This window comes from Polypterus senegalus, chromosome 13 (genome assembly GCF_016835505.1).
Source record: "Polypterus senegalus isolate Bchr_013 chromosome 13, ASM1683550v1, whole genome shotgun sequence".
Taxonomy (NCBI): Eukaryota; Metazoa; Chordata; class Cladistia; order Polypteriformes; family Polypteridae; genus Polypterus; species Polypterus senegalus.
This window is the reverse complement of record NC_053166.1, coordinates 133,237,814-133,250,428: the sequence shown is the minus strand read 5'-3', so window position 1 is coordinate 133,250,428 and position 12,615 is coordinate 133,237,814. Positions and strand designations below refer to the sequence as shown.

At 40.1% G+C, this 12,615-nt stretch overlaps 1 protein-coding gene across 1 annotated transcript in view; it reads left to right on the top strand.

The window, feature by feature from the left end:
• The first annotated feature begins 1,994 nt into the window (after positions 1-1,994).
• LOC120542965 (probable cytosolic oligopeptidase A) overlaps positions 1,995-12,615 on the top strand; it is a 47,982-nt gene continuing 37,361 nt past the window's right edge. Inside the window, exon 1 of the mRNA XM_039775738.1 lies at positions 1,995-2,349. Coding sequence (XP_039631672.1) covers positions 2,249-2,349 — 101 coding nt within the window. The 5' untranslated portion in view covers positions 1,995-2,248. The remainder of the gene's footprint in view (positions 2,350-12,615) is intronic.

Genomic DNA, 12,615 nt, shown 5'->3' with positions numbered 1-12,615 from the left:
TAGGCCTATATGCAACAGCTTTAAAAAAAGAGAATGAAAGCATACCATCATTAACAAGAATTGCATTTACTAAAGGGATACTGAGAAACTCAATGGGGGATGTTGGCATTAGAAAATGTTTAAAATAAAGAATAACTGGCCTGATCCAAAACATGAGATTTGCCCATGCCATCACTACACCATTTAAGTGTATATACACTGCTCAGAATAATTAGGAGAACACTTAATTATCACAATCTTAAAACCAAGTCAGTTAAGCTTCAGGGATATCACTCTGTCCAGTTAGGAAACATAAACAATTGTGAATGAGCTTCACCTGCTTTGGTGCAAATGAAACTGACAACTGGTACACTGAAGAGGCAACAGCAAGACAACCCCCAAAAAGGGAATAGTTTTGTAGGTGGTGGACACAGACAATTGTTCTCTCCTTATCCTTCCTGACCGATTCGTCTCTGGTTTTGCATTTTGCTACTGTCCTTGACACTACTGGTAGCATGAGACGGTACCTGCAGCTATTTCAGGTTGCATAAGAAGTCCAGCTCCTCCAGGATGGCACATCCATATATGCTTTCACAAGAAGGTTTACTGTTTCTCCCAGCACTGTCTCAGGAGCATGAAGGAGATGGGCCATTACACGAGAAGAGCTGAACAGGGCCATAGAAGGACATCAACCCAGTAGCAGATCCAGTATCTGCTCCTTTGTGTGAGGAGGAACACTGCCAGAGCCCTACAAAATTATCTCCAGGTGGCTACTCGAGTGCATGCTTCTGACCATACTGTCAGAAACAGACTCCATGAGGGGGGCAGGAGGACCCGACATTCTTTAATGGGACCTGTGCAGCTCAACTGCCATTTGCCAAAGAATAGCACAGTTGGCAGCTCTGCCATTGGAGCCCTGTTCTCTTCTCAGATGACAGCAAGTTTACAATGAGCTCATGTGATAGATGTGAAAGAGTCTGGAGATGCCGTGGTGAACATTATGCAGCCTGCTACATCATTCAACATGACCGGTGTGGCAGTGGTTATAGATGGGCATATCCAAACCTCCATGTGCTAGGCAACAGTACACTGACTGCTGTTAGGTACTAGATGAAATTCACAGTGTCATTGTCAGATCTTACACTCACGCAGTGGGCCCTGGGTTCCTCCTGGTGCAGGACAATTCCCAGCCTCAGGTGGCCAAAGTGTGTAGGCAATTCCTGGATGACGAAGGCATTGATGCCATTGACCGGTCCAGATGTTCCCCAGACCTGAATCCAACTGAGAACCTTTGGGATGTTATGTATCAGTGCATCTGACAGCCCTAAATAGCACCACATACTGTCCAGAGGCTCACTGATGCCCTGATCCAGGTCCACCATCTCATCAGGAGCAGATGGTGAGTTGCCATGATGCAATTCACACAAGTTGGATCAACATGTACTTTCAATTTTTGACTTTGATTTTCAGGGTGATGCGGAATCCAGCCATCCATGGGTCAGTGATATTGGTTTTCATTGAGCATTGTTACATCCTTTTGTTCTCAATGAATTGCACAGTATTACTCCATCCATGATTTTCCACTTCACTATTTTGTTCATCCAGATCTGATGTGTGATTTAAATGTTGTGTTAATTTTTTGAGCAGTATATACATGGGAAAATAATGCGTTGGAAATTACCTTTTTAAGAATGCAAATATGTTAAATATGCCGTTCCATTTCGTTATTTACCTGCTATATAAACCGAAATTGACGTCCTTGAGTCGTGTTTGTCTTGCATCTTTGTATCTTGACTTGTTCGCACAGACACTTGTTGATTCCACAAAGTATGAGCCAGCGTTCCCTGGTTGAAGCCACTCATATTACTGATACCGCATGACGGCAGGAACTTGATATAATTGTATGTGACGATGCTCTTTGCTCCACGCAGCACTCAGGTTTTCTATTGGCAGAATCGAGCGGGAATCTAACAACTCCGTTCCCATGACAACGGCTCGGCAGTTTCCATTTATTTGGGCACGTTTAAGCAGTGGTCTTACTCATTTGGAGCTGAAGAAGAAGAAGCACAAGTGCCTGTGTCATGTTTGCACCTGCTCACACGCAGCTAAGTCACACTTCCTTAGCCCGCCTACCACCTCCACCCACCATGCCTGGCAGGTTGACCAGCACCTGAGCACCGCGCGCACTCAAGCAAGTCATTTCCTTGTTTGCTCGCGAGCCCGCAGACTCGTATCACCTTCGCGGCAAGTTAAGTTGACTGCTTGAGGGATGAAAGGCTATTGGTGGCTGCTGCGTTTGCCTGTCCGTTGTGGTTCTGGCTCGCAGCGTTATCAGCGTTCGGGATTTTCGCTCCGCAAGCTAGGCTTCCTGTAAGTATACATTATTAAAAGAAACTTGTACGATTGCTGGAGAGACGCTAGGTGTGGTTGCTTTTAGCAGAACGCCCGACTTAGGTGCTTATTTTCAAATGAGAATTCCCGGTAGTTTTCTCTTTTAACCCGTTTTGTTTCGGTCGGGTTCTACGCCTTTCCCAGTAAACTCAAGTGAAGGAAGTTGTCACCGGCATTTTTTTTTTACAATAATTGTAATTGGTTCCTGCCTTGTGCCCTGTGTTGGCTGGGATTGGCTCCAGCAGACCCCCGTGACCCTGTATTCGGATTCAGCGGGTTAGAAAATGGATGGATGGATAATTGTACTCATAAACCACATGAATAGGAAGAAACCCACTGAAATCGTTGTAGACATGATTCTCAAACTAAATAAGTGTTTCAGCTTTCAGTTCCTATGTTTAATACATGACGATATCTGAAATCAATTAATCGAAAAAGAAGTTAATCGTACTTTAGGATTGTTTTGTTTGATTGTATTGATCAGGGTTTTTCCAATGATACATGTATCATCCAACGGTGTTTGAAGTCTAAAACGGATGAGTAATTTTGAGTTCTTCACTTTTCTTCAGTTTCCTTCTGAGTGCCTAATTAAACCAAATAGTGAACGATGAATACAAACAGGTGGACATGAAGACAAGCTAGAGGTACAAGTGCTGCTTCCTTTGTTATTTGCATCTTACTGCTAATAAGGAGCAGTTTAAACAATTAATTCAGCCGTTCAAGACGAAAGTAAGGAATTAAGGGTTCAAACCTTCACAAGCAAGACGGCTAAAATGAAGCAAGAAATACTGTGTTACCTGAGCAATAAACGCTTCATCAGCAATGAATGATTTCTCATAAAGCAACTGGTTTGGAACAAAAACCTGAAGTCACTGTGGCCCTCCAACACTGATTCAAAGGGTCTGAGTCTTAAATAGCAAATAAATTAAAGTTAATTAGTAGCAAAAACTAGTCACTAATTAAGAAAATAGAATGAAAACCTGTAGCCACTGTGGCTCTCCAGGTAGGATCAGAGTTGGCCACCCCTGGTATTGACATTGTGCAACAAGTGGTCCCCAGCAAACATGAACACAGTGACCCCAGTGTGGGCAAACTGTAGGCAGTGTGGGCTTGGGAATAAACAATTAAATACCACACTTCCTGACTGTGTGGGGGATGCTACAAGTTGCCCCTTAAAGAAAAGTTTCCCAAGTGGCAAATCATTGGCAGTACAAGTTCAGTAAATCTTTCATTGGCACACTGCTGGTTTGGTAGCACTGGACCAATGTAACCACTACCCCTATAGTTTTCAGCTTTTTAATGTTGTCGCAAAGTAAGTAACGCTGAAAATTACTATTGTTGGTATGTTTTAGATTTTGATTGTAGTACAACTTCACAAAATATTGCTTTTCTATTGACTAAAATCACACAGTTTATTATTGGTTTTGTTTTCATATTCAGGGTTGTAACACTGCAAAATAACTGGCCCAGTACGAATAAATGCAAAAGCATTTTGTGTTTTTTTAAGAATAAACTGTTTAAAACCACATTAGTGTTGTGTTTCCTACTCTTTTTCATATTAATTAATACCCTATAAGTTTTCAAAATTACACAAAATTCAATTAATAAAAGCAACTGAACTCTAGAAAAAAGTTTCAAGGAAGGACTAGCAAGATGGGGCAGCAGGGTGTAGTAATAGTAGTGGTGGCTCTGAGGCTAGGGATCTGCACTGGCAATCAGAAGACTGCCGGTTCAAATCCCGTAAATGCCAAAAAGGGACTCTGCTCTGTTAGACACTTGAACAAGGCCCTTAACCTGCAATTGCTGAGCGCTTTGAGTAGTGAGAAAAGCACTATATAAATGCAAAGAGTTATTATTATTATTAATGAAGACAATGGGGTTCATGTCCTGGGTCCTCCCTGCACTGTTCTTTCTCTGTCCATGTGGTATCCTCCCAGAGTCCAGCCATGCTGATCTTGTGCACTTGTGATGCTAAATTTTCCATAGTGAGTATATTTACTCTGTGATGTCCAGGAGTTGTTTCTACGTGTTCCCACTGCTTTCTGGGATAGATCCTAGCTACCCTGCAACACCACCGTGGATAAGTAGGTATAGAAAACAAATAAACAAATAGAGTAAGGTATGAACTTTTTCAGGTTCATGACCAAATTTGGCCTCACTGTCTGTTTACTCAGTACTTTGGAGCCAATGTTGCTTCTATGTGCAAATCCAAATTGTGTCATTGTTGGCTGTCCACATACAGTATGGGCAAATATGTTTGCCCTAACAGGGCCTACACTAACCGATTGATAGTTTGTTTGCTGGGCCTTCCGTAATCCAACCATTGTCGTGCTCTCTAAATCCAATTCAGGTTTCTGGTCACTGGAGCACAGCTTTGCAGCTGTTGTATGCAAAGCAGGAACTAATGCTGAGCAGGAAGTCAGTTCTGTGCAGGGTACATTTATGAACATGTCCTCATTCTCTCACATCAGACCAATTTAATGTCTTTAGGTTGCTTAGTATGCATGTTCAGGATTTGGATGGGAATGATTGTACCCTGTGGGTCCTGGGTAAACATATAATCCTGGTCATGATTCAAACCCAGGACATTGGAGTTATGAGGCAACACTGGCGACCACTTCTGTTTCACTCCGTTTTGATCCTTTCAGCTTAATTATACTGATTATTCTGCTGGGCACATTTCAACTGTGCTTTTTCTAAAATGTGTTTCATTGTGTTAATTTTGATAGTTATTTGGAGTTCTCCTTAACAGTGCAATGTTAATTTCTCTCTAAATTTAATTGAAAAAGTGAGGTCTTTGAAGGGTACTTTATAAAATCCACCCTATCTAATATCCAGACCCATTTCTTTCAGTACAAGGCCACAATAAATCAGTCTACTGCAGCAATGTCAAATAAAAGGCAGAAAGTAATCTCAAATTAAGTTCTGTTGCTCTGTAGGAATGTATTGGCTGTGAAAAACATTATGGTAAAGTTAGTAACGTTAGTGAATATAATAAATATAATTAAAAGTGTAGTTTTTATTTATTTATTTCCATCTTTTACTGCAAAAGATCACTATTTGTTTTGTTTTAGGAAATTACATTAGGCAGAGAGGACAATATCCAACTTTAGCTGATACGTTTCATGTTTTTATAGTTTAGTTTTTTTTCAGCAGGTTCCATCACAAGGTGCTTTACAGTTCAATGTAACAAAGTTGGTTAAAAAAAGTTCAGAAATAGTAAATTTATGACCAAAAAATGCAAACAAATGTGATTGACAGTAGGAGCCAAATAGACAAGATTGAGTTTAAAATAGGAACAGAAAAGTAAAATTCAAAAGATTTTAGTAAAGTAAGACCGAGGGACATATAAATAATTAATTGGTTAAAGTAGACAAAGTGTAGTTTTTGGAATGTTGCTATTAAGCCTTGCCCTTTATCACCAGAGACAATGACAATTGAGGACCTACCCAATAATTTTTATTAAAGAGCTGGTCATTTGTGACTGTACTACTTTTCCCATGCACCAGATAATGCAGTGTGCCAAGTAACCTCTACTATATATAGCACTTTGCATGAAGCACAACATTTTAAAACACTGGCAGGCAGTTTAGTATAAATAAAATGGAGACTGATTATTAGTTTGTGACAGATGGCTTGATGTCATTCCCCTTAGCAAACCATCTAACCTGCCTTTGTTTAAGCTGTGTATGAATGTGATAAAGAAGTTGGTGTTGCCACCTCAGTGCTTTGGTTTCAGAGATCCATTTTTGGTGAGGTACAGTCTATATGGTGTTTGCAAGTTCTTTCTTCATGTGTTCAGCATCGTCCTCACTCCGCCCGATATTCAATCATGTTGATAATCTCAAGGCAGTCTGTTATAAAATGGCCTTCTATCAATGGGTGTCATTTGTGACTCTGAATTGTAAAATAAATGCTTTCCATAAATTGCAACAAATTACCTGAATAAATAACACATTTTTACTTTGTAAAAGGATAGAATTGTCATGTATTTGCACTGGAAATGAGGATTCGATTGCTATCCAAATCCCTGTCCTTGTGGAGTTTGTTTGCCTTACTTTGTGTATATGTTTTTTTATCTTGGTAGACTTGTTTCCACCCAAAAGACATACATGTTAGACTTGGCAAATATAAATGGGCACAATGTGGGTGGAGTGAGTCTGACTGGTGTCTTGGCCTAGGATTCTTCTGCCTGTCATCTTTTGCTAACAGAATAGATTCTTACTGTTAGTGAAAAGGTGATGCATATTCAAATGCAAATGAGGCATACTCAGAAAATCAAAAGATGGCATTTGCCTAATTAAATTGTATTAGAGTTGGCTTTCCTTTTTAAGGAATAGGTCATCTGTACAGAATGCTTACAGTTTGTCTTGCTTTTTTACATATATTAAGACTTTAGATAGCAGCATCTAGTTTCAACATTTCCCTACCTGTATGTCCTTTTAGCTTCTTTTTCATCTGTGTGTTAAAATAAATACTCCAAAGTACCACTGAAAAGAAAATGAGGATTTAATTTTTTGATCTGGAGATAGAAATCTTGAAAGGACTCTTTAACCTGTCATCCATCCATCCATTATCCAACCTGCCACATCCTAACCACAGAGTCACAGGGGTCTGCTGGAGCCAATCCCAGCCAACACAGGGTACAAGGCAGGAAACAAACCCCAGGCAGAGCGCCAGCCCACACACACACACACTAGGGGCAATTTAGAATCACCTAACCTGCATGTCTGTGGGGAGGAAACCGGAGCACACCCACGCAGACATGGGGAGAACATGCAAACTGCACGCAGGGAGGACCCGGGAAGCGAACCCAGGTCTCCTAACTGCGAGGCAGACGCGCTACCCACTGCGCCACCATGCCGCCCTAACCTGTAATTAAAGACATAATATAAAACAACATACTTTATTTTTTTATTTCTTTGAATTAACAGATGCTGAAAACCAAAGAATATATACAGTATATAGTATATTCAGAAATAATTCATATCTCTTATCTTTTTTCATGTTTTGTTATGTTGCAGCTGTATGCTAAAATCAATTAAATTCTTTTTTCCCCTAATGAAGTAACACTAAATAACCCAGAAAGGTATTGTGAAAACAGGATTTTAGAAATTTTTGCAAAAATATTCAAAATAAAACACTGAAATATTCCAATGACAAAAGTATTTCAAGTGTTAGAGCAAAGTGTCCATAGAAAGTGTGGGATAGGGGTACAGTGGTACAAATGTAAGTGTTAACTGATATTTTGGCAGTGTAGGCCAGATCTACTATTTAACTGATGTTGAGGGCAGATGGAATTGTAGGCACAGCAGTTACAGTAATGGTGAGAGGTGAATGTAACTAATTCCACAAGCTGTTCTCCTTTCTGCCTTCTAAAGAAAAATCTGTGATATTGAAGAGAAAATTTTCTGAAAACTAGGTAAGGAGTATTATGCAGTATGGGGGGAGACATGGCCAGTGAAGGCAGAGCATTAAGCAAATCTAGATGGCACAGAGCTGAGAATGATTGGGTTGAATGTAAGGTGTGTGATTGAGTAACAGGAGGATGCAGCTGAGTTCAGGGAACAATTTAGTGTATGAGTTATAGGCTGCTTCACTTCAGCACAAAAGTGGTTGGAGTGAAACACAAAGGATGAGTTAAATAAAGAGTTGAAGGTTTTGATATGAAAAGAATACATCTAAACCTATAATATACCCAAGCAATGTGGACAGTAAAGATAAAACATTTGGGGCCAATGGGCTAACCTGAGTAAAACCTGAAAATGGCTGTGATGATGATGATTTTCCCAGTCAAAACTAGCAGTTCCAGTGATCATGTCTATATTGAGATTCTCTTTTTCAGTCTCACTGACCACTGTTTTATAACAAAGGATGATTTTTTAACATATCACTATCTTCCACTTTGTCAGACGTTTTCCTCCACTTTTCATCATTTTTTTCTAGTATCTTTTCTATTTTTAATCTGTAAACAATGTTTAATTACATTCTGCTTTTTCTTTGCCTCTATTATATTTAAAATTCTTTCATCATTTACACTAATTGCAAAAGTGTGATCTCTTTTTCTTTTTGTTCTGTATGGCTGAGAATTCCTATACTTTTCTGCAGTCTAAAGTCTACTTCAGTTCTGAACCATAGGGCCCAATGTTATATCTGTGGTGTGTATTCCATTTAGTGAAACAGGTTTTCAGTAATTAGTATTCAGCTGTTTCTCTTTGTTCAAAAATATGCTGTTCTTCTTGCCTACTGTTTTCACCACCCCTTCTAAAGTACAGTGCTCTAATATCCTACAGTCAGCAGCTTCCAACATTACCATTCCCTGGAACCACCAGGATAGTATATCAAGTGCCACCAACACAGAACTCTTGTCTTTGTGTGTATTTCTATTATGGCTCTGTTTAATAGTACCATACCATACTACTTTCTAAGCCTGCTTAATTCTGAGCCGGGTTGTGTGGAACAGTTTAATAGTATCCAGGTAAATACCTGTCCTCCTGTTTCATTCCCTACCCATTTCATCTGGCTTATACTCATCTTCTTTTCCAATTTCATCCTAATAACATGAGATATAGGACAGTGTTTTAACTCTGTTCATCACTCACCTCCAGATCATCCATCCATCCATTCTCTAACCCGCTGAATCCGAATACAGGGTCACGGGGGTCTGCTGGAGCCAATCCCAGCCAACACAGGGCACAAGGCAGGAACCAATCCTGGGCAGGGTGCCAACCCACCGCAGGACACACACAAACACACCCACACACCAAGCACACACCAGGGCCAATTTAGAATCGCCAATCCACCTAACCTGCATGTCTTTGGATTGTGGGAGGAAACCGGAGCGCCCGGAGGAAACCCACGCAGACACGGGGAGAACATGCAAACTCCACGCAGGGAGGACCCGGGAAGCGAACCTGGGTCCCTCCAGATCATGGAGAAAGTAAATGACTATGTTCATTGTCTATTTGCCAATTGGCCGCAAAACGCCACTTTTGATTTACTAGAATGCCCACAACTGCAGTGACATTATATGGTGGTGCTGCATGATGCTGTCCTTATAAATGCGAAGAATTATTATATTATTATTCATCCATTTATATGTGATGTGCTGTTCCAAGTTCTGATTGGTTTCCCAAAGATACAAAAGCATGTGGTAGTGCTGTAGCATAAACATAGCATTATCAAACTTCAGGATTTACTTGATGCAAATTAGGAAGCATCTTTGGCCAGGGAATTAGTGAATCATAGATCACATTCCAACAGCACCCATACATTCATTCATTAGAATTTTTGATGTTTTGAAATTATATTGTAAATAGGATAAAAACCATAGACATAAACATCCAGACTGTCAGAAACAGACTCCACGAGAGTAGCATGAAGGCCTGATGTACCTGTGCTCATAGCTCATCAACTGTGAAGCTCGACATTCACCAGAGAGTACCACAACTGGCACCTTCAAGTGCTAGGCAACGTTGCCCTGATTACTATTGGGTACCAGGATGAAATCCTCAGAGCCATTGTCAGACCTTATACTGGTGCAGTGGGCCCTGGGTTCCTCCTGGTGCAGGTCAATACCCAGCCTCATGTGACCAATGATGAAATTGATTGGCCTGCATGTCCCCCAGACCTGAATCCAACTGAGAACCTCTCGGACATTATATATCGGCCACAGTGAGGAGCTCACTGATTCCCTTATACAGGTCTGGGAGGAGATCCCCCAGGACATCATCTGCCGTCCCATTGGCAGCATGCCCAGATACTGTCAGGAGTGCATACACGCATGTGTGGTCCATACGTACTACTGAGTCACATTATGAGTTGCCATGATGAAATTCACAAAAATTGTATCAGCCTGTGCTTTTAATTTTTGACTTTAATTTTTGGAGATATTGAATCCAGCCCTCAGTGGGTTGGTAATTTTGGCTCCCATTGAGCGTTGTTACATTATTTTGTTCTCAATGAGTTACACAGTGTTATTCTGTAAAGATTTTCCACTGAGATCTGATGTGTGATTTAAGTGTTTCTTTGATTTTTTTGAGCATAATTAAAAAAAACATTATAGTACTTCTGTTTCTAGGACAGTAAATTTAGAATCCATCCATCCATTATCCAACCTGCTATATCCTAACTACAGGGTCACAGGGGTCTGCTGGAGCCAATCCCAGCCAACATATGGCGCAAGGCAGGAAACAAACCCCTGTGCAGTGCGCCAGCCCACCGCAGTAGTACATGTCATGATGATCTAAATGATATCTTTTAACAACTTTACTTGAGTATCCTTCTATATAAAAGAGGCCGGGATTGTCCTTCCGTCCCGTGAGTGCTACGCAGGCGCGGAGTTTCACACACGCCCATTCCATTTTGCAATGCACGATGGGATTTGTAGTTTCGTTTTTTTCCAGGTAAAAGATGATTTTCTACTCCCGACTGTGCGATATCTTGGTCTTCTTTCTTACTATATAAAAGCGGTTGGGATTGTCCTTCTGTGAGTGGAAAGCGTAGCGGTATTCTGCTTATCACAGACTTACTACTTGCAGCTTGCGGTACGAAGCGACATGATGTGAGCAGAGTTCTGGTGCTCCCATCGTTCCTTTGCTTTTGTGCGCGATGCGCTGGAAAAATAGACAAAATTATGTCTCTGGAAATAATTAATGTTGATGGAGTACAAATGTCTCACCACGTAGTAAATATCAGGGGGGTTCAAAAGGTCGACCTCAATATAGAAAAAAAGTTTAAATTTCATCACAAAAATAACAGAAACGAGTATTAAAGTAATACCGCTCAAATGCAATATAACCAAATTAATGAGTTTGTATAAAATACCAAATTGATCTACATATTGAATTGCCTTAAGAAGTGGTCAACTTAAAAGTCGGTCGCCTTAAGAGGCGGGTGAGACTAGTATATTGATAATGTTTGTATAGTTTTATATATTGTATTGCTTTTCTTTTCTTTTTTAAATAATTTTATTGATTTTATTGAAATCACACAACATTCCTTAGAAACATATCAATTTTACAAAAATAGGATTGAAAACAAATCAACCCCTACCCCTGAGAAAGAGAGCATGGGCAGCAGAATAAAATTTAAAGCTAGTAAAAATATGTAAATAGATTATTCACTTATTAATTAAAGGTAAATGGAGAAGAAAAAGAAATAGGGAGAGAATCTGCTTCCTCGGTGCTTTAAAAGCTTATTCTAAAATGTTTTTGATTAGATCCTGCCAGGTTTTGAAAAATTTCTGCACAGATCCTCTAAGAGAGAATTTGATTTTTTTAAATTTCAAATAATATGTAACATCAGTTACCCACTGACTTAAAAGAGGAGAGTTAGAATTCTTCCAGTTTAGCAAGATGAGTCTACGTGTCAATAGTGTATTAAAGGCAATCACCATTTGTTTTTCCTTCTCCACTTTAAGCCCATCTGGGAGTACACCAAACACAGCTGTTAATGGGTTAGGAGGGATTGTGACACCAAGGCTGTCTGAAAGGTATTTAAAAATTTTGGTCAAAAATGATGTTCATTTGGTGCAGGCCCAAAACATTTGACCCAGTGAGGCTGGAACTTGATTGCAGCGTTTGCAGGTTGGATCTTGCCCTGGAAACATTTTATACAATTTTAAACGAGACTGATGTGTGCTTGATATATAATTTTGAGTTGAATAATTGTATGCTTTGTGCATATGGAGCTCGAATGAATTCTCTGCATTGCTACCTTCCACTCCTTTTCTGAGATGTTGAGTGAGAGATCCTTTTCCCACTGTCCTCTTGGATCTTTGAAAGGGAGGGACCGTAAAATGGTTTTATATATTGCAGAAATGCTGTCTAAGTCCTCGAAACTGAGCAATATTTTTTCCAGCATAGAGGGAGGTTGGAGGTGAGGAAAATTGGGCAGGTTCTGTTTAACTAAGTTTCTAATTTGAAGGTAGTGAAAGAAATGTGTTGCTGGAAAGTTTGAAGTGTAATTGTTCGTAGGATGCAAAGGCAGTAAAGTACAGTAGAATATACAGAGGAAGAGGCTGGCAAGGCAGAAGTGGAATAGTCAGAGTGATAAAGAAACTTGACAGGTGTACAAGGAGATAAGGCATGAGGTGAAGAAAGGTAGTGAATTAGTAGTAAGTTGTGGTTAAGGCTTTGGACTTCAAACCCTGAGGTTGGGGGTTCAAATTCCACTACTGACACTGTGTGACCATGAGCAGGTCACTTGACCTGCCTGTGCTCCAATTGGAAAAAAACGCAAAAG